This window comes from Rhinolophus sinicus, chromosome 17, assembly GCF_057876585.1.
Source record: "Rhinolophus sinicus isolate RSI-liver-muscle chromosome 17, RSI-T2T, whole genome shotgun sequence".
Classification (NCBI taxonomy): domain Eukaryota; kingdom Metazoa; phylum Chordata; class Mammalia; order Chiroptera; family Rhinolophidae; genus Rhinolophus; species Rhinolophus sinicus.
This window is the reverse complement of record NC_142517.1, coordinates 166,030,534-166,055,618: the sequence shown is the minus strand read 5'-3', so window position 1 is coordinate 166,055,618 and position 25,085 is coordinate 166,030,534. Positions and strand designations below refer to the sequence as shown.

Sequence of the window (25,085 nt, the reverse complement as noted above, 5' to 3'; positions counted from 1 at the left end):
ACTAAAAGCTTCCAGAGTGCAAAAACAGGTACTATGTAAAAGAACAGTATCAGAATTTTCACAGGAATAACAAATGCTATAAGACAATGGAGCACGGCCTTTAAAATTCTGAGGGAAAATTATTTTCAACATCGACTCCAAACTACCAATCAACCAAGAGTAGACATTTTCAGAACTATAAAGTCTCAAAATCTTTACTTCTCATGCACTTTTTCCTAGAAGTTTTGGGTGGTGGCTACACTTTGGCAAAAGAAGGGCACTGAATCAAGAAAGAGGAAGTCATAGGATCCAATTAACAGGAGATACAACAGAGACTAAAAAAGAGGGTCATAGAATGAGCACTGACTACAAAGGCCTGGAGAGCAATGGTCCTGATGGCAGAAGGTGAAGGGCTATGGAAAAAAGGTTGTTTTGAGCATTTAAGCCTTCGGGTAATCATTGTGATCAGTACATAAAGAAACTAATCACATTTTAAAATCAGGCAATTATTCTTGAAAAAATAAGAGTCCAGTAGAAAGGCAATGATAGTTGACCACTGGGTTCATCAGTGAACTTTGTTATCTACTGGTTAACACAAAGTTGTGATTAATCTCTATTGAGAGGGACAGGGGAGGTAGGAATATAAGAAAAGTAAATCCTCCTGCCATAAAAGGAATTCAAAAATAATTTCTGAAATTGGTAAGTCAAGAAAAAGTAATATAACTATTTTTAAATAAGAAGGTAAATACTAGAACCAACCACTAAGAGCTGAAGGTGTTTGTCTCTGGGGTGCTAAGCTGGGGGAAGGAAAGCTACTTCCTTTTCATTGTAAGCCTTCTTAGCTCTCTTTGATTGTTTTCAGCTATGTGCATGAATTACTTTAGTAAAAATAAAGCTAAATTAAAAAAACTGAAACTTAAAAATTCAGTATGAATTCAAAGAAAGGAGGACTGGGGAACTGGAAAGACATGAAAAGGAGCCCTATCTACCAGCTACAATTTACGTTCAACCACCAGGCTCTTAAAAGAGAGACCTCTGCAAAGGAGCTCCTGCAGCCTAACCAGGCTTCCTTTCAAGGCCAGGACACTCCCTCTGCACCAAGTGGCAATAACAAGGCTCAAAAGACAGACACAGAGTTACTTCATTTAATGAAAGATGTAAAGAACTGGTCGAGTTCAAAGGATGATTTATAATAATTAATGATTAATACTAATAAACAATAGTATAATATCAATATATTATAAGGATATATTTCCTGAGATCTTGTGGTAATTTCTAAACATTAAATGTAATAATGCAAAAACTACAATTCAGGGTCAAAGTTTTCATGGTGACTGTAGAACTGAAGATACTTTATCTCCTGCCTTGGAATTTAAGTTTAAGCAACAGCATCCATTTCTGGACTTGTCCTGATTAAAGATAATGCAATAATTCAGTGTAATATAACAAAGTTCAAATTTGGTCCACTTACAAAAGAATTCTCATCAAAGTCACTTTAATCACAGAGGTCTGCAATTCCCATACAACAGAGAAAGAAAAGCAAGCATTGGTTTTGCTTAGATGATCACTGATATACCAAGAAGTCTCCAAATTTCTCAATAATCCCATGGCCTAGACAAAACAAAACAACCAATAATTATACATTATAAAAAATCCTAGCAAGCTAAAATCCTTACATAATTGCTCTTATTTGGCTCATCTTTTTCTTAAAATTCATAAAAGTCAAGCACATTTGAAAGGGTTCCTCAAAATGCAAGTTTCCCCAAAGCTTTATAGGTTGCTTCATGCGACCCATTCACAGTTCAAAACCTAGATGTAATTCAAGATACATTTATATCCCCTCAAAAAAACGATTTCATAAATACATTGTTCCTAAGGGAAAAAAAGTGGCTCCATACTTAGGAATATAGCAGACCTGTTCAAAGCACCTGTTTCAAGAGGGGAAAAATGATATGAACCAAAAATGATTTCATTTTGCTTTAAAAAATATTTATAGAAAACTGTTCAGGAACTTAGCTTTTTGAATAAAGCAATAGAATAGATTTTCTATGAGTTCAAAACCTTGTTATAGTGTTTTCATTATAAACCTATCAGTTAAAAAAAACCAAAACTTCCAGAAAAACTTATCAGTAGCACCTTGACCTTCATGGTCTTATCACTTATTCAAGTTCTTACTACCACAAAAAAAAAAAAATATATATGATTACTCACTCAATATGACAACTTACTACGTTATCAAACTTTTTTCTCAAATTACACATATGAAGTACAACATATGAAAAAGATTCCACTTAATATAGTCTAATGACCTGTGTGCTATTTAAAAATCACAATTTCTTTAAGTAGCATACAGTTTATCTAAATGTATATTAATGATTACAGATTGTATATGTCCAATTTAAACTTAAGAGACAAAGCTTATTATTAGATTTATTTTAGTAAATACCAATATCGACTCTTAAAAAAATTCCCACATAAACTTACAAGAGAAAATTAAAGTGAAATAGGCTACACTATTCTAAGCGCATAGGCAACAAAACTAAAACTATGCCTCATTTGTGTATTCACTATGAGGTCTGAATATACAAACAAAATCAAGCAATAAAGAATACTATTAGCACTTGATAAAGATTAGAAAGAATACCAATAAATGTAAAAAATACAATGTATTATATGTTGAGTTTGAATGCAAAAACCACGTATTTATTAAACACGATTAACTTAAAAACACCAAACCAATTTGTTTAAAAGTGCTCCTCATCCAGGACCTTGGACAAAAGTGTCACGCCAAAGTGAATTTAAAAAAACAGTTTACAAGGCAAACACTGATAATAAGTATGGACAAGCACTACCAAAATATGCTATTTGTTCTTTAATTAAATAATGCCATTCTCAAGTGATATAAAGCAGTCACCTTAACAGAAATCCTTTCTTGTATAAATACTCATAAATAAAAAATGTCTCTAGATATTCTAAAGAGCTGCAAACATTAATAATACCTTACAACAGCAGCTTAATGTCTATTTTAGGGGAAAAAAGTCACTAAAATCCTCTTCCATTGAAAGTCGTTTATTTCTCTGGTAGAAGTGAGCAAGGTCACTACAGTATTAATCTCTTTTCTAGAACAGTGTAAATAACAATGTATACCCATCTTAAATTTGGTAGGTCATTTTTTGATTCAACAGAAAAATAAATAAATAAAAATTAAATACTTTAACCCAACATTTGGTATTGACAAATCAGTAGTGTCAACTTCACATATGAAGGACAGCATAGTCTGGTTTGTAAAAATCCTCAAAGTCATGGTATTTGGGCTAAAAATATTTAGAATATCAAATGTTTCCTTTTTGCTTAAAGGAATACAGTACAGTCACCATCAAGCTGCTATCATAACTCATTTTCAGCTGGGATAAAGTGACCATTTGGTCCATGGCACAAGTTACATATGTCACACTTCTGTCAAACTGAAACCTTGTTTATAAGATTTCATGTTTATAAGCTACAATACACACTGAATAAGCCATCAGTCCCTCACAGTTTTTTAGAAAAATATCTACATTTGTTCTTATGGATGTCAAAATGTTACACCATCATTTGTTTAAAAAGAAAAAAAGATGCACATTCATACTGTGAAGTTATTAGGAAAATACTCTTGCAAATAAACTATATAAAGATAAAATACACTTCAAAGGTATGTGGGGGGTTTTTTGTTTGTTTGTTTTACAATATTTTATAAAGTGCAGAGAAATCGTAAGGGAAAAACTACTCCCTATAACATAGTTTAATTACAGCAGCTTTTGCATAGCAATACTTAGAGGAAGTTGGACACTTCTGTTTCCTCAGGAAGAGAAGGATGGAAGAGGATCTTCCAATTCAGATTTTTTTTTGGCCATAAATCTACTTTCTTCAGGAATGGTTGCTGATGCCAAATCTCCATTAAGTGTATTTCTTGAACAGTGAACAGGTCCTATTAAGAAAAGGTTAAACATCCTATCAATATTAACTCCAATTCTCTGTTGAAAGAACATTTTAAGTTTCCTATTCAGAGACATGAAATTCCTTTAGCTTCCTGCTAATTTTTTGATTGTTTGTTGATAGGAAAGAAAACTAACTTTTCTACTATTGGCAGTCATAAGGAGACACTTCAGTTTATGAGATAAAATATGAAACTACCTAAAGTAGAAATAGTATTTTGTTCATTGCTAGAACCATGGTTGGCACATAATGGGAGTCAATAAATATTTGCTGAATTGAATTTAGTCTTTCATAATTACCTATTGCTCTTTCAGCCTCATCATTTTAATGCTATTTAGTATCCTCCTTGCTTTCTATGCAAAGAAACCAAGACCCAAAAAAGGTCACATGCCTAATGCAAGATCACACAATTTGTAACGGGACTAGGACTAATTCAGGTCTTGCTCTTTTCATCACTAGACTTTCTGAGCAAAGCTGTCAAGGTACCTCACACTGAAACATCCCATATTTCCAACTGGAATGCAACTCACAAAACTATCACTGTAGGAACAAGTGAACACAGCTAAATACATTGGCATGCTCCTATTCCAAGGCAGTTGCACTTTCACAGGTATATATCTGAATTTAACATGAACATTTACTATTATTATATATTTTTAAAGTCTAGTTAATAAAAAATTGGAGCAGCTGTATCTGTCAAGGAAAAGAATATTTTGGGATAAAGACTTTCAACTAAGATTTTCAATTGCAAAACATGTACTTTCTAAGAAAGAGCACTGATTCAGTCTCGGCTTTGTCAACTAACTGAGACACTAAACTTGAGAATAAGCAGAAGGTAATCTAAGGATAAAAATTCTGACCTAGCCTACAGTTATCAATTTTAAAAGTTCTAGAGTATTAAGATATTTGTATGTATATAAATATGTATGCATGTGTGTGTGTGTGGGTGTGACTGCACGTATGTATGACTAATTGTGTTACATGCCTTAACAGCTAAATTGGGGAATACAAAATGAAATAAGGCATTTTACACTTAGATCTAATGTGAAAACTGTCTTCAAAAATTCAGGACCACAGTGCCTAAAACAGAAGAGAGCTAAGGAAAATGGCTAGGTTTAAAAAAAAATTAATTTAGCTACCACAAATGAAAATGTTCCCCTTATGGATATAGAGAACATCATGCTAAGTGAAATACATCAGACGGAAAAGGCAAATACCATGTGATCTCACTAACATGTGTAATCTAAAGAACAGAATAAATGAGCAAACTAAACAGAAATAGTCTCAGAAATATAGAGAAAAAACTGATGGTTGCTATATGGGAGGGGGTGGGGATGGGGGAAAGGTAAAGAGATTAGGAAGCACAAATTAGCAGTCACAAGATTGCCACGGAGAATATGAAAGACAGTTTGGAGAATATCAATAATGTAAAGATTTTGTAAGGGGCCAGATGGCCACTTGTCTTATTAGGGAGACCATTTCATGGACTGTGTAGATGCCTGATCACTGCGCTGTACACCTGTGACTATATATGTATATATAGTCACAGGATGCGGAGTACAGCACAGGGAATAGAGTCGATGGAATTGTAACAGCTATATAAGATGTCAAAGGGGTAATAGATTGGGGGAGGAAGGTTATCACTTTGTGAGGAGTGTAAATGTCTAACTATTCCATTGTTTTGTACACCTGAAACTAATAAAATAAAAATGTTCCCCTTAAAGAAAAAAAGAAGTGGCATCTAGGACAAGTACAAGGCAGCAAACAGAACTCTTTCCTGAGCTCTGGATTAAGGGTCATGTGTAAAACGCCAAAAGAATAAGGTAAATTAGAATGTATACAATACCTGCCTCAGGTAACAGTTTCCCCCCACACCTACCTCTTTAACCCTCTTTCTCTTTCCTCATCTCTTCCAAATTTTACTAAATTGACCCAGTAAAGTTTGTTTCTCCCTTCCCCTTTCCATCCTCACCCCTTTCCTTTCATTTCTTTACCCATTGTCCCAACTTAAATTCAAAATGGTAATGAGGACACAGTAATGCTCTATTATCAATGAATAGGTTATTGGTTCTATAACAAAAATGGGCATAAAAAAAAGATATCAACTTCTAAAGATCTGAAAATGGCAAGCAGTCCTTTTTAGAATCTCCATCATCTTCATGAACTCTACATTCTCCTCTAAATAAAGCTGTGTAATCTCGTAAGCAAAACAACTCTATCTTAATCAATGTTCTCAATATATTCAAACACTAGAAATCCAACACCACTGTTTTGTCCCACGTTAGTCATACTATGAATTAGCTGCGATCTTCTAGGCAACCAAAAGAATCTAACCATTTGTCATGTCGTTTCCATAAGGGAAATAAAATCTGTGTTCCACACAACTGACTTATAAATAAACTCTTGGAACACAATCTGTTACTTAATTCAGAACTGTATGTAATTTCTATCCCACATGCTTCACGGGCAATAGTGAAGACTTTGAAAAGCAAAAGTTGTAATAATAAGACCATATTTCTGTTCCCTGGAAATCATGGTCTCAACTGTCTAACTAGATACTATAATTCACTATCACCACCAGAAAAAATAATCTTCCTTGGCCATTTCAAATTATTTAAGTAACAATGCTGATTTTGTTTCTTTGAACCTAGAACTTGCCTTTATTTTTCATTTTCTTGTTTCTTATTTTTTTCTTAGAATTCAGAACTTGCCCTACCCACAATTTATTTTTTCTTCTAAAATGTTTTTAAATGTACATGTAGTGGGAGTAGAAAATTATTAAGTGAATACTAAAATATAGTGGGAGTAAAAGATTTTGGTATTAAATATATGCCTGAGATACACTATTTACAAAGAGATATTCAGCACTTCTTTATTAATAACAAGGTGTTTGTAAGAGGATAAATGAGCTTCTGTTGATTACGTACTGTTTGCTTAGCTCCAAATTAAGGAATTAATCCAAGGATCAAGTACAGTGTTCACTTGTCAGTATCCTTCATTTCAGCAATTTTGCTGAATAGGCCAAAGAGAGAGACAGACCCCTCTAACTTACTATCTGGGTCTTCAAGAGGGATATCATTACAAGAGTCTGTATCTGAGTAGGTTCTTCGGCGTCGCTGGGAGAGTCGGTGAAGTGTAGACACTGGTTCTTTCATAGAGTGGCTGCTCCTGAAAATTAAATTAAAAACATTAAATTGTATGGCCTTAAACAAATGAAAATGCCCTCAACTTATTTGGAGTTTTAAATTACTTCTCTTTAACTGAGAGAGGAGTTATTTTTATGCCCAAATATTTTGGTAATATTCTACTTGTTCAGAGGTCAAGCCACAAGTATGTCAAATCATTTAGAACCTAGCTGGTAACCTGGAGACTATGGCCTCTGAACCAAACTAAATGGAAAAAGGGTGCAATAAAGAAGAAGCAATTTCTTTCATAGAGGAGGATCTAGCTAGACAGTAGACACATCAGATGGTTAACAAATGTTTGAGAACTAAAAGTTACCAATTTCACAACTGCACATATCTAGTTGTGAAAACAGCCGAGTGAAGGGGATGGGCAGGTAGTTTGGAAATATGCTAAAGGTCTACTTCTGAGAGCAGCAAGACAGATAAAGATGGCAAAACTATTTTTGAAAAAATAGTTTTCAAAAACTGTTTTAAAAATCAGTCTAGAAAATCAGAAAACTAGAAAAACCAATCTAAAAAATTCAACATAGAAACTAATCACCATCACTCAACAGCATCTTGGCTACCATTGTATGAAAATCCAACATCAATGTTCTTAATGACAACCTTGATTCATCAAGAAGAAAACAAAATTTTAAAATTCTTATTATACTGTATTTAATAAGACAGAAAGAATAAAACACAGAGCAGAAAAATTTTTATCATAAAAATAAAATTTTATCAAAGGGATCACGCTTCTATTTTTCTGGAAAATTCAGCTGGTGAACTCTTCATTCAGTGATAGGGTTGGATACATAACATTACTGGACTACTCTGAGCACATGATAGTTCAATCCAAGATTGTATAATCATCAGAGAGAGAAAAAAGGTGACAACACAGTAAGGGCTCAGTTAGCATTTATTCTTAATGTAGAGAAATAAAGACTAATGTCACTATAATTTCATTACTTTCCAAAGTACCAAATAAGAAAACCATAGCAACTTAAAAGAATATCACCTACCAATATCAATAATACTTTAATAGCCTGAGATAATAGCAAGATCTATCCAGAAGGTAAATTCTGTTGATGATACTTTAAAATATCAATTGTTTTTTTCTCTTTTTTCAATGAGATCTTTAGCTTCTAATAAAACAATAGCTCGGTATGAATATATGATGCTATAAAAAGCTGTAGTAAAACAAACCTAAGCTTTGGAGCCATGATACATCAAAAATAGATTTCTATTTACCATCATTTGATATAATTTCAAACATCTAAAAAAGGTACAATAGGGTGCAAGGTGCTTACCTTGCTGGTTAATTTATTCACTCATTTTTTTCTTTATTGACTACCTACTGGGGCCAGGCCCCACACTAAGCACTAAGAGATAAAAATGCTAAGCAAATCAGAAACAGACTCTGCCCTTACAGAGTTTATATTCCACACCAATTTATGTTAAAGGCCCAAAGAAGGTAGATATAATTTTGAGAAACTTGGTCAAAATAAAAGGTTATTTTACCTCTCTGAACTGCAAGAACCAGGGTGGCTGACAGAACGCTTCATCTAGAAATTTAAAAAGAAAATGAGCACAATTCATATGTCAAGTAGAATAAAGCAGTTTTAGAATATTATCATCTTTATTCAGAGAAAAAATGCTGGCCAAAAAATTTATTTTTTAGACTCAAGTAACATTAGCACAATGTCAAGCTTTCTCCCTAATAACCATTAATCGGAATCTTTCTCAACAACATATCGAAAACCTCTCTCTCTCTCTCTCTCTCTCTCTCTCTCTCTCTCTCTCTCTCTCTCTCTCTCTCTCAGGGCAGGAATAGAGTCTGGTAGCAAAGCTTCTCTTTACCATTCATTATTCAGGTAACTGTTACACAGATGCTCTAAAGTGTGGTTTTCATGGAAGATGGCATGAATAATTCAAGTCTTTAAAGAACTCAGAAGAAGAATCCTACACCTCAAACAGACTTCTAAAATATATATTTAAAATATAAGTAAAATTTGATTAAGAACATTAATAAATATGACAAATATTAAACATAATTTAGGAAGATCCAACTAATTCACCAAAAATATATAAAGAGCCAGTAAGTAAAACAAATTATCAATATTTAACACGGTAGCAGAAAAAGTACATACTAAAGGCTAAGGATGGTTGCTTTTCTATACAGGGGTCAAGATTCTTACAAGTGCAAGTCTAACATTTGTATTATGTAAATGCTTTCCACATTTGTAACAAGAGCTCCCAGATGCTCTGAGAAACCCCAGTTGAAACATTAACAGTTATGATCCAGCCAATTTGTAGTTCAGGGACATCCCCGCTACAATTTCACTCAATCTGTGGATCAAAATTACTGTTGTTTGAACTTCTATGATGATTTGAAATATAATTGAATGCAAGTTAATTTTAAGTGGGATACAATGAAAATAACTACATAAAATGATTATAACGATCAGGTTAATTTTGGAATTCTCAAGTGTTTCGGCTTTATTTTTCATTTACTCATGTTATTTGTTTTTAAAAAAGGATTTTCCTATGAAGACTGTCTAACCTTACTTTCCAAGTTATCTGTCTCCAGAACTAATTACCATAAGCCACAATTTGCTTTATGTACGAAGGAAAATGGCATAGCGAGTAAAAATAAGCAGCCTCTAATAGTTCTTAGATTAAGTTATTGGATTTTCTATAATGTTTATACTGAGAAAAGGTTTTAAAGTGACAGTTATTATTGTTTCTTATACATAAAACACATATATGACCTCTCTGGACTCTAGAGCATTTGTAACAGAAGGCATTTTCCTCATAAGTTCAAAGCAAAAACAAGGCAGATTTGTCTTTTTACTGTATTTGACTCTATAAAGTATACCTTTAAAAAAAAACACAGTGTAACCCTTGCACATCAGTCTCAGGAACATAGTATTATATATCCATCTCAACAAATCTTCTTTCCCCCAGCTATATGTCTATTTAACATTTCACAGTATGTCTACAATTGTTCTAAAGAGCAACATCGTCAACATTGAACACCACAGTCCTGTGAGATGTTATTAAAAAATAAAAAGGGTTTAAAAGTCAAATAAATTTCAGAAACACTGCACACCACCTCTCCTTCTCAGAGAGTCATAATGTACTTTAGCATTACAGAGGCATAACAGAGATGGCAGAGAATCTGGTTACGTTAACCTAGCGCTTCCCAAACTAATCTGGCCATAAACCTAATTTTCATGCTATATTTATCTCAGTCCGCCATACACTGATTAAAAAACAATAATCTAAATATAAATTTAGGTAATAATGTTTACTAAACATTATTTTAAACTAAATTTGCTGGGGTGGGTACGAGAACCTAGGAATGAGCTGTACCCTTTCTTCTAACAAATACATTTTCAGTAACTGCTTAGAATAGTAGCCAGGTGGCATTCTTTCTTCTATGGAAGGGCTCCTGAAAACAGTTTGATGAAAAAAATGTAGACTCATCAAACCTTATCTCACCTCCCAGTTCCCGACACAGAATGCTAGAGTAAATTTATTAGCTTGAAAAGGACAACAAATCTGCTACCCTTCCCCCCACCCCCCACCCACCCTGCAAAAAACAATACTTGTTCAGTGATCAGAAAGTAAGAAAGTAACATTAAGCACCTAACATTAAACAGGCCAGATCCTTTGAATGACCCTCTGAGGTAGAAAACTTGATTTTATAGGGAAAAAATGAGGTCCAGAGATTAAGAAACTTGCCTACAGGGAGGGTTCAAATCCACATGCGGACTACAAAACACTGTTTCCTCTGTAACATGCTGTTTCAAATCCCTTACAACTTCTGTAAATATTTGCTTATTTTATCCCATTGTGGGTAAAACATTACCCCATTGTGACATTTTCACCAAATAGAACAGTTCTCCCCCACCTTTTTTGTGTCATGGCACCCATAGAAGATTATATTTTCCTGGCACACAGGTAAATGGCACAGTCCCTCTGAGGAGAGGGTATCAGGACCCTGACACATGCTGAGTGTACCAGATGAGAGGCTCCAATACAGAATATGAGTACATGCAAAACAAATTCAACCTGTTGACTATTTCCCTCCCACTGCCATATGCCACCCTTAAAAAATAAAAACAAAACAACAACAAAAAGAAACATGCAATATTACTGGAAGAAAAACAAGTTGTTCCAACCATTTGAACAGGAGAAGGTGACACAGGAGAAACTAAGGGATCCGGATGAGACAGCTGAAACATCTCAGGTTTAAACTTGGCATTCGCTATCTTCACACATTCTTCAAGCGTTGTGATGAATGTATTACATGTGGCACTAAGTAGAGAAGAGGCTTCATTCATGTTCTGAAAAATTACACACAAAGAATTGAACAGACTCACACACAACTATATGGAATCATGCACCACCTTATAATCAAGTAGTGAAACACTATCTCCAACGGACGGGACCCCTTACTAGGTTATGTTCAAATTTATTTAAAATACACTACCTTAGAAAATTAAAGCAACACATGAATAAGAATTATGTCTCTCAGGTAAACAATGTATGAAATTAGATTCCAAAAAAAAATAAGTTTTGCATTTAAACCAAATATATTGCAAAACTGTGTACAAAACTTATCTTTGACAAACCTAACCTAAATGGTAATTTTCTAACTATCAGAATTCCAAAGGTGATCACAGCAGTGAAACACCTGTAGAGTTACTTAGTGGCAGGCACAATCCACATCTACCCCAGGCCCAGCCTCCCATTTCTTTCTTGGTAGAATAAAAACTCCATTTTTTTTTTATTTTTTTTTTAATGACAGGAAAGCACCCTGACCTTGGGCGATGAATACAGACTGGTTTAAGCCAGTCATGGCTATTCCATGACCCTTTATCAAGTACTCATTTGTCCTAGTTTCCATTGACCCAGACAAAAAAGATGATGAGTAGTCTGCTGGGAAGTTTCTGGGATTTTTGTTCCATGATAAAAGCTAAGGACAGCAACTTGAGGTAGCCTCTCTCCACCCTGGCTACCCACCCCACTGCTTCCTGCTTGTGTGTGGCTTTGGCCGTCACCTTGACTCATTGGGTATGAGGAGGAAAAAAACCCAACACAGCAAGAATGGCAGAGTGGAAACGTGGAAGAAGCCTGGGTCCCTGATACTCTTCCTGAGCTGCTGGAGCAAATGTGAGGGCACCTACCTCCAGAGAGCTTGTGGTGACACAGTATGTGGCCTTAGGGTTTAATGTACCTACAACCAAACGTGACCTATCTCACACAAGATTCCTCCCCAACAGGAGAAGGCTACAGGAGAGGTAGGAAGATTTCTTGTCCTACTTCTCCCAAGTTCAGCAAAGGGGACTGGGAACCATGCTGGCCTTTCAGCTGGACAGCAGAGGGCTCATTGGTCCTACTTTATCAGAAAGAGTAAGCCTAATCCATAGCCAGGTCCTACAAATCTTAGTTTTGATTCCTACATCACTGTTCTGCGAATACTACTTTTATTTCATAAAGCTATCACCTCTCAGTAATTAAGCTACAACTTTATTACACAAGAAAGAGAATAGCTGTTGTCCAATGAATTTGAGTAGTCATCCTGGAAAACAAATCCTGGAATGCTTCTTCCCTACTCCAACCACCTAATTAACAACTGGCTGCAAAGATAGGCCTTTGTTCCCTAGAGAAATGTGCTACAAGAACTTAACAGATTTCCAGAGAGTCTACAGTTGGGAGAGCTCAGAATAGCTGAAAATAACTCATTTTGAAAATGCTTCTCTGTCATCTTATGGGAAGAACCTCACCCACCAGTGTACAGTAAAGCCTAACCAGACACAAAAGGATCATCTTTGTTATACCTCTATGCTGGGAGATGAATGATTCTCATCATGGTGAACAAATTCTTGGATCGTATGAACTTGCTGCATTAGGAGGTCACAGTAGAGGCGAAGTTCAGACATTTTGGTTTTTAGAGATTCACTGGTTTCATTTATTTCTGAAAGGAACATACATAACCATTCAGTTAGATCATTTTCATATTTTGGGGGCAAAACAACATATGGAATAATTTTTAAAAATTATATAAAACCTATAGCTTAAGAGGTGTGAGACCTTGGAAATAGGATACAAGGGCCCTAAGAAAACAAACACCTTCTCTTCAGATAAATAGAAAAAAATTGGCAGTCATACGTCTGACATGAAGTTTGGACAGCTTAATCTCCACAGGCAGAGTGATGACCACTGATATTTCCATTACTCATTTTTCATTTGAAAAGTACTTATATTTCGTCTTTTGTGAATTGGACTTTTTTTGCTCTTAACACATTTTTCCAGTTCTGATGTTTGAGTTTTCTCTTAATAATATATAAATTGATAATTTATAAAAGTTCTTATGTACTAAATTTAGCAATCTTTCATTTGTCCTACACACTGTGAATACATTTCAAGATATGTCAGTTCTTTCAGTTTTCTTTATTGTATATTTTGGCATACAGAAGTTTTTAATTTATATGTAGTTAAAACTATTGCATATAAATACTCATTTATTTTCTTCTGTTCCTTTCATAGCTTCATTTTCAGAATTTTTTAATTAACAGCTTACTTTCTTTTCTTCAAGATCTCCAGACAGACTAAACATCCAGCCTTGATCTCAGCAACTCACTTGCCAATACCTTCTACACTAGAGGTGTAAGCAGGAGGAAGAGGAGAAAAAAATACATAGCAGATCCTGGTGTTCCTCCATCTTCCCTGAGGGAGTGGCACGGCTGTGGTACTAGCCACACAGCCACCCTAGTCAGCGTGGACCAAAGCAGCTCTACCTGGCCATCTAACCAAAAACCAAAATTAATTTCTACCCACAATTAAGTCCATTCCTTCTTTTTAACCATAGTAAAATATATTACCATTTTAACCATTTTGAAGTATACAGTTCGGTGGTATTAGGTGCATTCATGTTATCATACAACCATTATTACTACTGTCCATTTCCAGAACTTTTTTTATCTTCCCCAACACAAACTTTGTACACATTAAACACTAACTCCTCCTTCTCCCCTCTCCTAGGCCCTGGAAGCCAGTACTTGCTGTTTCTATGAGTCTGACTACTTTAGGTACCCCATATTAAGTGGCATCATATAATCTTTGTCCTTTTGTGACTGGCTTATTTCATTAGCGTTGTATCTTCAAGATTCATCCATGTTCTAGCATGTGTCAGAATTTCCTTCCTTCTTAAGGCTGAATAATATTCCATTGTACCTATATACTGTACTATGTTTATCCATTCATCTGTCTATAGACATTGGGTTGTTTCTACCTTTCGGCTACTATGAATATCCATTCCTTCTCACCCTACCCTTAGCCATAGTCTATCCATGACGTACTTTCATATATTTGAAAATTGTTACAAATTCAACATTTAGCCTTCATTTTCCAATACCCATAATTAATTGCTTTCACTAACTTAGATAATTTCTATTGTTTTTAATTATAAAAGTAGTATCAGTATAAAAGTATACAAAAAATTTTGGAAAATCAAAAAAATATATAGAAAAGAAAAATCAATTGCAATCTCACTACCAAGATCTAAATACTGTTATTTTCACATTATATCTGCATAAAATTGAATTAATACCATAAATTATTTGCTTTTGATTTTTATTTAGTCCTTTTGAACTGGCAATATATGTACACAATAAAGTCAAAAGGTACAGTCAAAGGGTATACAGTGAAAAGTGAGTCTCCACAAATTCCCTTTCTAAAGGTAACAGCTTGATCAATTCTTGTATCTCTTTCCTAAGCTATCCAATGAATACATACATAATTTTGAGTCTTGCTTTTTCAATTATTTAACCTTGGGAATTTTCTCACATCATTAAAATTCCATGTAAACATTTTACTGGCTACATAATAAGCACTAAATCTTTTACTGAACCATTCCCCTAAATTTAAACTTTTGCATTGTTTACAATCTTTTTTCACTATGATGAACATCTATGTACGTAAACCTTTTTCTATATTTCTGATTATTTCTTTGGGATAGATTACTGTAAGTGAACATGACAATGTACATTTATATTTAAGAAAACATTCTCACCACACCGGAAAAATCTGCAATTACCTTTTTCTTTTTTAGTCCTAGTATCAGTCAAACAGGCTTTGGAGCTCCCCAGAGCAACCAGCCACCTCTGTCTTTCAGCTGCATTCACAGCCTTCATGTAGAAATGCTGTTCTCCTGGAATGATTAATTCCATTCTTGTGTTGTCTGCTGAATGGACTAGGATGATAAACAAAGGAGAAATACAGTCACGGACTTAAGTAAGTTAGGGAGAATGAAATCAGCACTCTTACATAGTACTAGATGTTTCAGACACTTCAAACAACCAACTACGATTCAAGATGCAGGCAGTGCTGCTCCCTAAGGGGCTACCTAGTGGCACCTTCCAAACCACCACTCTCACATCTACCCTGGCTGGCAGACTTACCAAAGTGGTGGTGGCATGTAAAAGAGAAAACAGTAACAAATTAACTACTGAGAAGTGAGAACTAAGAAGTCCCTCCCTTGGGGCTAACCGTTCCACCTTAAATAAACATGCATAATTACACGTATCACTCAGTTTTCACTGATTTCTTCAAAAGCAGAGTCTGTGCTTTGGTATCTCTGAAGCCTAGGACAGTGCCTAGCATGTAGACAAAGAACAGTCATAGATAACTACAGCCACCTTCCATTAGAAAATAGTCCTCCACTAATGCGCATATCAAATCACCTGTAAGGCAGGAGCATTTTGGAGACCTTCTCCTCTTCCCCTCCATCCGCCTCCTCCTCTCCTACACACCACCCCACCTCTTGATACTCTGACAAAAGAGAGCTAATCAGGAATTACACTGAGCCAGTCCTAAATTTTTATTGTAAGACTAAATTTGTGTCACATTGTCATTAATCAATAAGGCTTTACTCAACTCAGAGCAGTGAGGTTGGGGAAGCAGGGGAAATAAAAGCAGGAGCACAAAGGAGTCTTTGCTCTAATAGAGGTGGGAATGTAACAGAGAAAACAAATTGACATACTAAAAATAATCAAAACACCTAAATGTTGAACTCTTTGGTACAGAGACTTCATGTGGAATTATAATGAGAGAAAGCTAAGAAAACGCAGAAAATAAAAAAGGCCTCAAGAAGAGGGATTAGATGACAGCAGGATTTGTTTAAATCTGAAACAGTAAAACTGCACGAGAAAAGTTCTAGATGAAAAAGTATTATGTACTGAGGATATCAGGAGACAGGTCTAAATGGAGCCTTGTGTTGTATAAAAAAGTAATGATATTCATGAATGCACAAACGACCAACGATGGGTGCAAAAGATTTCTAGGCTAAGATAAAAACTACTGAAATCCCAAAGCTCCAAGAGTAACTTTTTTTTGCTACTTGCTAATACTAGTAAAAGCACCAATAGCTACCTTAAAAGAAAACAATGCTCTAATTTCCAGTGATGTTTCTATAAGACAGAACTAAAATACAATGACTCATTTTTAAACATACCATAATTTATGGATCAGCATGAGCTGTCACCTCCAAAGTAATCACCTGAGAAGGCAACAAACTTAAGAACAATGCTTTCAAAAGACCAAGTTCCTAGGAAAAATGGACAAGACCCCTACACATAAAACTGCAAAACATTACTGAGAGAAATTAAAGACCTAATTGAATATAGGAATATACCACGCTAATGGATCAGAAGATTCAATATTATCAAGAATACAATCCTCCCCAAGTTGATGTACAGATTCAATGCAATTCCAAACAAAATTCTGGCAAATATTTGTGGAAATTTACAAGCAGATTCTAAAATGTATAAGGAAACGCAAAAGGCCAATAATAGCCAAGATAATCCTGAAAAAGAACAAAGTTAGAAGACTTAGACTATCTGATACTAAAAAGTATAAAACTAAAGAAATTAAGACTGTGTGATATTGGCACAAAGATAGAAAAACAGGCCCATATAACAAAAGACAGTCTAGAAAAAGACCCACACATATAGCTTTGTGACAAAGATGTCCTTACAGTGAGTGTGTGGGTGAAAGGTTATTCTTTTTAATTAATTGCTGCTCTGTCAACTGGATATCCAGGTGGGGGAAAAAAATGAATCTTGACCCCTGAAACCATGTATAAAAATAAATTTTAAGCCAAACACAGACCTAATATAGTCCTAAATATAAAGGGTAAAGCAATTAACATTCAAGAAGGTAACAGAAGATTTCTTAAGTGGGATACAAAAAGTTCTAATAAAAAAAATCGACACACTGGATTTCACTGAAATTAAGAACTTGTGTTCATCAAAAGATACCATTAACAGAATGAAAATGCAAATATAGGGTGGGAGGATACCTTTGCGATACAAAAATATCATTCAGACTGTATCAAGAACTCCTACAAATCAATGTGAAAGCTAGCCCAATTTAGAAATTAGGCTAAAAAATTGATAAGGGACTTCAAAAGAAGATGTCCAAATGGCTAATTAATATCTGGGGAAAAAACCCTCAAAATCATTAGTTATTAAAGAAATGCACGTTTAAACCACCATGAGATATCACTATACACTAGAAATATTCAAAATCTTAAATGAACCAAGTTTTGGCAAGGATGCAAAGTATCTGTCATACTCTGCTAGTTGAAAAATAAACCGCTACAACCACTTAGGTAAACAGTTTGATATTATCTGTGACAATTCTTTCCTTGATCAAACTTCAGTCAGGCTCCTCTGAGCCCTCTGCTTGACTAGGCCTAAACTTGGACTTCCATCTCTGTCCTTGCTGAGCCCAATTTTAGCAAAAATCCTGACAAGTCAGTTTAGTCAGAATCTCCCACTCTCAATATGTGATCGCGCTGGATATCTGACCAAATTCCTCCTCCCTACCATGCCCCAGGTATTATAGTACCTGATCACCCTGGCCTGCCTTTAAGAATCCTGCTAGGTTAGTTTGACCAGAATCCCCCTTTAGCCCTGAAATTTACTCTTAGTAATTTTCCATCCACCTATTTCTCCCTCTCTGTTTCCTTGGCTATAAATTCTCACTTTTCCTTGTTATAGTCACAGTTGAGCCCAATCTCTCTACCCTACTGCAGAACCCCACTGCAATAGTGCCTATACCTGAGCCGCAAGCAGTTAGAGCTCCATGCTCCTAACTCTGAAGGTTACCGGTTCGATTCCCACATGGTCCAGTGGGATCTCAACCACAAGGTTGCCAGTTCAACTCCTCGAGTCCCACAAGGGATGGTGGGCAGCACCCTCTGCAACTAAGATTGAACGCGGCACCTTGAGCTGAGCTGCCGCTGAGCTCCCGGATGGCTCAGTTGGTTGGAGTGCGTCCTCTCAACCACAAGGTTGCCGGTTCAACTCCCGCAAGGGATGGTGGGCTGCCCCCCTGCAACTAGAAAACGGCAACTGGACCTGGAGCTGAGCTGCGCCCTCCACAACTAAGACTGAAAGGACAACTTGAAGCTGAACTGCATCTTTCACACCTAAGATTGAAAGAACAATAACTTGACTTGGGAAAAAGTCCTGGAAGTACACACTGTTCCCCAATAAAGTCCTGTACCCCTTCCCCAATACAAAAAAATCTTTAAAAAAAAAATAGTGCCTATACCTAACAGTTTGCCTTATTATTTTAACCAGTGTCAAGAATAATTTCTTCTTTAATATCTGTTAAAGCTGATTCAGCAATTCCACTGTAGTTCTACATATATATTGAACAAAAATGCATATACCGGGGGTGTCAAAAAAATGTATATACATGACTTGTATTCATCTTTTGTTATCGGTATATATTGAGTATTACAATTTTCATACAGTTTTTTCCTTTCTTAAAATGTGTATACATTTTTTGGGCACCCTCTGTATATGTATAACAAAACAAATATATAAGGATGTTTATGGCAGCTTTATTTATTATTGTACCAAAATGGAGGGAAAAAACATGCATTAATACTAGAATGGCTATCCAAATCGTGGGATAGTCACACAATGAACATACTACATATACTACACAAACTACAAGAATGACTGAACATGGATGAAATTCATAAACATACTGTTGAGTGAAAGAAGCCAGACACAAAAGAAAATACTGATTTATTCCATTTGTAAAATGTTCAAAAGCAGGTAATACTTATATGTGGTGATGAAAGTCAGATTAATGGTTACCTTTCAGAGGGATTAGTGGCCGAAGAGGCATAATATCCCAGCATGTAGGATACTGATAATATCCTAATTCTTGATCTGGGTGGTAGTTATACAAGCGTGTTCACTTTGCAAACATTTTTCAAAGTGAATACTTAAGATTTGTGCCCTTTTCTATGAGTGTGTTATTCTTTAATGAAATGACTACTTTAAACAAAAAAAAAAAACAGTAACAAAAATGCTTTCATGACTTAAAAATGTTTGGAATTGCCTTAGAATTCTGTCACTAACAGTCTTTTAAAATCCGCAAGGTTTGCAAATCTTTGAACATTGAATGTAGTTTGATTTCTGATTTCATCAAATGTCATTTGGAATCAAATCTAGGGAAGCCAATAAGATAAAACCATCACTTTTAAATAAAACACTAAAACTCATGCTTTGAATGTGCTTTTCTTGTCTGATTTATAAAAATAAAAAAAATATAAAAACAACTAAATCATGTATCTCAGGGAACATACAAGTAACAATATACCAGGCTGAAGTTTCTTTATCTTATATAGCCATGACTCCCTCTAGGAGTTTAATATTCACTACTCTAGAGCTTTAATTTTTTCTTCAATTCTCCCTGAAGAATTCAGTACTTTTCATTATCATTTTGCCTGATCTCTCCTACCTACCTTCCTCCACCCCACACACCCCAACCATGCATACAAATGAATCAATGGTCCATGAAACCTTCCTTCATATAAATTACAGCATGACTTATTGCTTTATGTCTACCATTCAGAAAGTGCACAGTATGGAAAGGGAGGAGGGGGGTAACTTTACAATCTAGAAATCTGACAAAACACTGCGTCAGCCCAGTCGTGGTCAAGGTTAACATCAAGAGTTGAGTGAAACTATGTCATGTTGAATCTATGGATTCTTGATATGATGTAATGAAAATGGCAGTTTACCTTTGTGATCTTCCTCTCTGAGACCCATAACCCCAGTCTAAATCATGGGAAAAACATAAGACAAAATCCAATAGCGGGGCTTCCTACAATATTCCTGACCAGTACTCCTCAAAACTCTCAAGACCATCCAAAAAGAACGAAAACATCTCTATCACCCAGAAGAGCTTATCTCCAATTCAGCAAAGAACCAGTTTATGACTCTGACTTCATACTTTATGAAAAACCTCTAAAGCATCTTTAGAGTTCAGCTCCCAAACTTTCTAATACTTTTCTATGAGAATGAAAGAGAATACTTAAGCATGAACTTTTAAGTGGTATTCACAGATATCGCTTTTCAAGTCCAAATTGGAAGACTAGCACTAATACTTTGAAATTCAACTCAGAGTATATTTATAGAGAGAGAAATATCAAAAACTGTGTTTAACAATGGCAAGTGACACTCCTGAGTGCTAAGGAAATAAATGGTATTAGAAGATCCTTACTTGGTTAGAAATGCTTTTTTCCTCTTTTTGGGGTATGCTGAAGAACACTTTTACTTACCTAACTTCAAACTTCTCTAATTCCGTATATTCACTCACCTTTAATTTCACAAACTGCCATCTTTATACTTCCTTTGCTCCCTTTGCAAACATCATCTTGTGAATCATAGTAGGACAAGATTCCATTATCTAAAACAAACCATCGAGGCTGCCAACCTACAAAGATCATAAACAACAAAAGATTAATAAGAAATTACTTTCATCACATAGAAAACTGAACTCAAAACTTACCATCCATGTTATTCTTGGGTCTAAAATAACATTCTGACAATTTTTTAATTACCAAGCCTTACCCAAAATGTTTTTACATCCATCTCTACTTTGTCAGGAGAGATTTCTGGGGATATCTCTAGACCAGCATAAATATGGGGAGTAGTACCTTTATTCTGGCTGACAACATTCTCATTAACAACCCGTAAGACCCACCCTCAGTAACAGCCCTACATAAGATACAACATAACTGCCCCCTTTTTCTAAAAGGGAACAGAGTTGGGTTATGATGCAACAGAAGACATGGATTCTAGCCCCAGCTCTACTACTATTCTTTAGTTGGATAACCTAGGGCAAATGTTTTCATTTCAGTAACTATCAAAAAGCTCAGTCTCTGAAGTGAGTGGATGGAACAAGATGACCTCTCTGGTGCCACCCAACCCTCTAATTCTGCAATGGGACCTTCCCCTCTCTTATAAATGTTTCCTAAGCAAACTCCCTTGCAACAGTGAGCACTGAATGAGTTCCAGTCTTACACAGAAGCTGCAAACCCTGTGGTGAGAGCATGGGTTTCCGACCACCCGTCTCTCCTTGCTCTGCTGCTGCACAGCTCTGCACAGCCAGAAGTGCTAGAAACTGCAATCATTCACTTAATTAGTATTTATTCAGTGACTGAGCGCAACTGTCACAGACTGGTCTCTACAGCAGAACTGGGGATGAGGAAGATGGCTTTCCTCAGAGCTCAGTTCCTGCTCTTGCAAGCCAAACTCAGTGTTCCCTGAAATCTTATTGAGTACGCTACTAATTTACAACAGTTCACTGATTAGTAACACAGCGGCCATGCTGGAGGCTTTGTGACTGTCCGTGTCCTTTCTGTGATTATTAAATCACAATTCGGCCTCATCTTTTTAGACACAGCCTGCTATATGATTAATCAACTCCGTTTTTCCAGGGCCAAATAGTACCAAGACAGTGACAGATGAGGGAATCATTCTTACATCCTGACACAGACCCAGGACTTACCAATCCAAAAGACTTTACCTGTAACATTTTTGAAATGACAATGCTGAGTCATCACAAAAAGATTAAATGCCAGAAGAGAATGAATGTCATAATACAGTTCAGAGAGATGGATATCCACAAACAAGTTTCAGACGCTTGAAAAATTCTTTTTACGAAACACTATATTCCCTAATGAGGCCTAGCAAATTTGAAGGTAAGTTATTTTAATACGTGAACATTTTCTTATTCATCACTGCATTCCTAACACCTAGAATGGTGCATGGCACATAACAGGTGCTAAAAAAATGTATTCCTCAAGTGACTTATAGAATGAATGACCAAATACCAAAAAAGTAAGATACTACATGTTATCCATGAGAGTATAGATATGCAGTCTATCCATGAGATTATATTGTATTGAACATATACAGAAACGACGAAAACATTCTTTCCAAAAACTAATTCATCTTGGCAAACAAATTATAAACAGTGTGTGAAAACACACTCTTCCAGGTCGTTTGATTTTTGAAGCCTGCGTTACTGTGATTCAATCTCTCTTTAAAACAAATATTGAGCAAAATAATTCATTTAGAATTTGTAGCAACTAAAAAGGTGACCATGGTTAATTAATTAAGACTGTTAATTATCTCTACACACCTTTTTGAAGAAATAATAAAACAATCTCTAATTGATTCACAGTTATAAAACACATATCTGTGAAAAACTCATAGGTATTCCCTCTTCTTTTAAATTTTTTTTAAAAAGCACAAAATCTTTCTTCTTTACAAAACATTCTCAAAGAACACTGTCATCAAACTGGAAGATTCCTTAAAGATCACTTAGTGTGAACAGTTGCTCATCGTTCTGTCCTAAGATGAACTAAAATTAATAATCAGCATGCCACTGAGTCAAATTTAAATTTTGAAAATGGAATTTTTCCAAACAAAAGACTTCATCAAGCTTCTACATTGCATACTAGCAGTTAACTTAAATGCTCTGCAAAGACTAAAATCTTAAGCACATTTGGTTAAATATTCACCCAGCTGGTGCTCACAGTACCACAGGAGATGAGAAAGAAAGCCACCAAGACTGTATTTCAATCCAGAAATAAATTATGACTCATCTCAGTAATCTCACATTGCTCTGGGCTATGCATAAGTGGTTTCTTCAAAAAGACCTCCCAAGACACTGTGCTTATAAATATTTGCATCTCAAAGCATAGAAACTACTGTCTTAAAGTTAATACAATATCTCAACTAAACAGTATAACTGTTCTCACAATTGCCCAAATGAAAATGCTTACTAAAAAAGATTCCCTAATTTTTTTAAACATTACCTGTTAAAACATATCATTTATAGAAACAAATTGTTTACCATCGAAGTGCGAACAAAATAAAGCATCTGTGCATCATAAATGTCAAAGCATTTGCTGCTATAAATCTGGCTTTAGCATTGCAACTAATAAAAAACACAGAGGCAACTGTAGCTCAGTGCTCATGCCTCCAAGTATTTATGTGCAGATTTTGCACAAGGTCGGATGTACATAAGTTGAGTGAGTGTATCCTACAATTACGTACTAAGGAGATCATAGAATTCTGAAGTGGAAGGCACTTCCAGGATAAACCAGTTGATCACGCTGGTCTTATCAGATTGAGATCCTGAGAGAATAGGTGACTTGTCCTTACCGTTGGTTGACGGCAGAGATGCGATTAGAACTCAGATTTAACACTCTTAATAAACCAGGTTGTTTGTGTCATGGAAAAGGGCCCTTCCCTGCTGGTCTCATTTCTACAAAAAACCTAGCTCTGTGGAGTTCTTCCTTCCAACCCATTCACTTCATGGTTGAAACTGACTTGCCTACTCCACTTCTGTGCATTGCACTTTCTTCCACCGTTTCTCACACACCTGAGTTCCAAAGCACGCGGCTACCTCAATGACAACCAATCCCTAAGAGAATATTATCTAGGAACAGCTTCAACAAGACAACTGTTAAAATAAACTGCACTACTAAGGAAATAAAAAGATTTCTTGTCGAGTGGGAATTGTTCGGGAAGCTACAAAGGGAAACAGAAGTATTAATTACACGGGCAAAGAAGTGGTCAGGTGCACCTCCCACCTTCAGGAAGGTGCGCAGTCTTGAACTGTCCCCTTGCAGAAGCCAGACGGGCTCTAAAAAGGGACAGAGAAAGAGATTAAGCCCAGGAACCAAATAGAGCCGATTCGCTCGCTGTGAGGCTCACCGCAGGCCAAGCGGAGGGAGGCGGAGCCCGACCTGCCTTCTCCGCAGACTTCCCGCTGACGCCCGCCCAAGCCCTCTCCTAGCTGCCCCCGAACCCTACAAGCATCCGAACCCTCATACCTGTGAGATAGTTGGTCCACTTGTACAGAACCCCCTCCATGCTTCAGAGCCCGGCGCCGCGCATCCTCCTGGCCTGCGCGGGCCGCGGTGATGGGGTAAGCGCGGAGCCTGGGCAGCCCCGCCCGGCCCGCCGGGCCCCTCCCCGGGCGCCCCCAGCCGGCACCAAGTCTTCCTTAGCCCGCGCGCGCCGTTGGTACGTGGCGGCCCTTAGAGGCCGGAACGGCGGCAGCCCCGTGGAGCTCGAGGACCACGCGGCGCGGGCTCAGACATTCCCCGGCGAGCCTCGGCGGCGGCGGCAACAAAAGTGTAACCGCGGCCGGCCTCCTGCTCGCGTTTCCGCTGCCCCGCAGCTCCCTCCCGCGCCCCGGAGTTCCCTCCTCCTCGCCTGCCTTCCTTCCCCCCCGGGTTCCCCGTTTGTTTTCATTGACCCCGACGTCGCTTTCACTTCCTGGATGAAAGGGGCCGGCTTGTCCCGGGAAACCCCTCCCCGGCCGCGCGGCTGAAGGAGACAGCGCGGCCTGCTGCCCCACCGCGGTGCTGGAGACTGAAAGAGGGCGTGCCGGCGCGGGGCACCCTCAGCCTCCTGGCCTGGGCGCTGGGCAGCTCTCACCTTCCCTCAGGCCCTCTACTGGAGGCCCCGGGGCTCCCCATCCGCCCCCCAGCTGCTGAGACCCGGATTGACCGTCCCCCCAGGGCCGAAGCCTCTCGGCCCAGAACCGGCAGGCTGGGACCCTGCTGTG

The 25,085-nt window shown here is 36.8% G+C and overlaps 1 protein-coding gene across 4 annotated transcripts; it reads right to left on the bottom strand.

The window, feature by feature from the left end:
* Positions 1-1,110: 1,110 nt before the first annotated feature.
* Positions 1,111-24,783, bottom strand: PLEKHA3 (pleckstrin homology domain containing A3). 4 transcript variants are annotated; one of them, XM_074338690.2, is made up of 9 exons: positions 24,346-24,759; positions 24,070-24,155; positions 20,814-20,930; positions 15,226-15,381; positions 12,968-13,104; positions 11,306-11,470; positions 8,640-8,683; positions 7,007-7,122; positions 1,111-3,946 (listed from the first exon to the last, which is right to left on the bottom strand). In XM_074338690.2, exons 3-9 carry the CDS (start codon positions 20,833-20,835, stop codon positions 3,819-3,821), a joined length of 768 nt encoding a protein of 255 aa, XP_074194791.1. In that variant the 5' UTR covers positions 20,836-20,930; positions 24,070-24,155; positions 24,346-24,759; the 3' UTR covers positions 1,111-3,818. The 4 variants fall into 4 exon arrangements, with proteins under 4 accessions (XP_074194791.1, XP_019594893.1, XP_088650810.1 ...); XM_019739334.3 differs by having other exon boundaries at positions 24,103-24,155; XM_088794684.1 differs by lacking the exon at positions 24,070-24,155 and having other exon boundaries at positions 11,281-11,470; positions 24,346-24,783.
* Between the last annotated feature and the right edge of the window lie 302 nt (positions 24,784-25,085).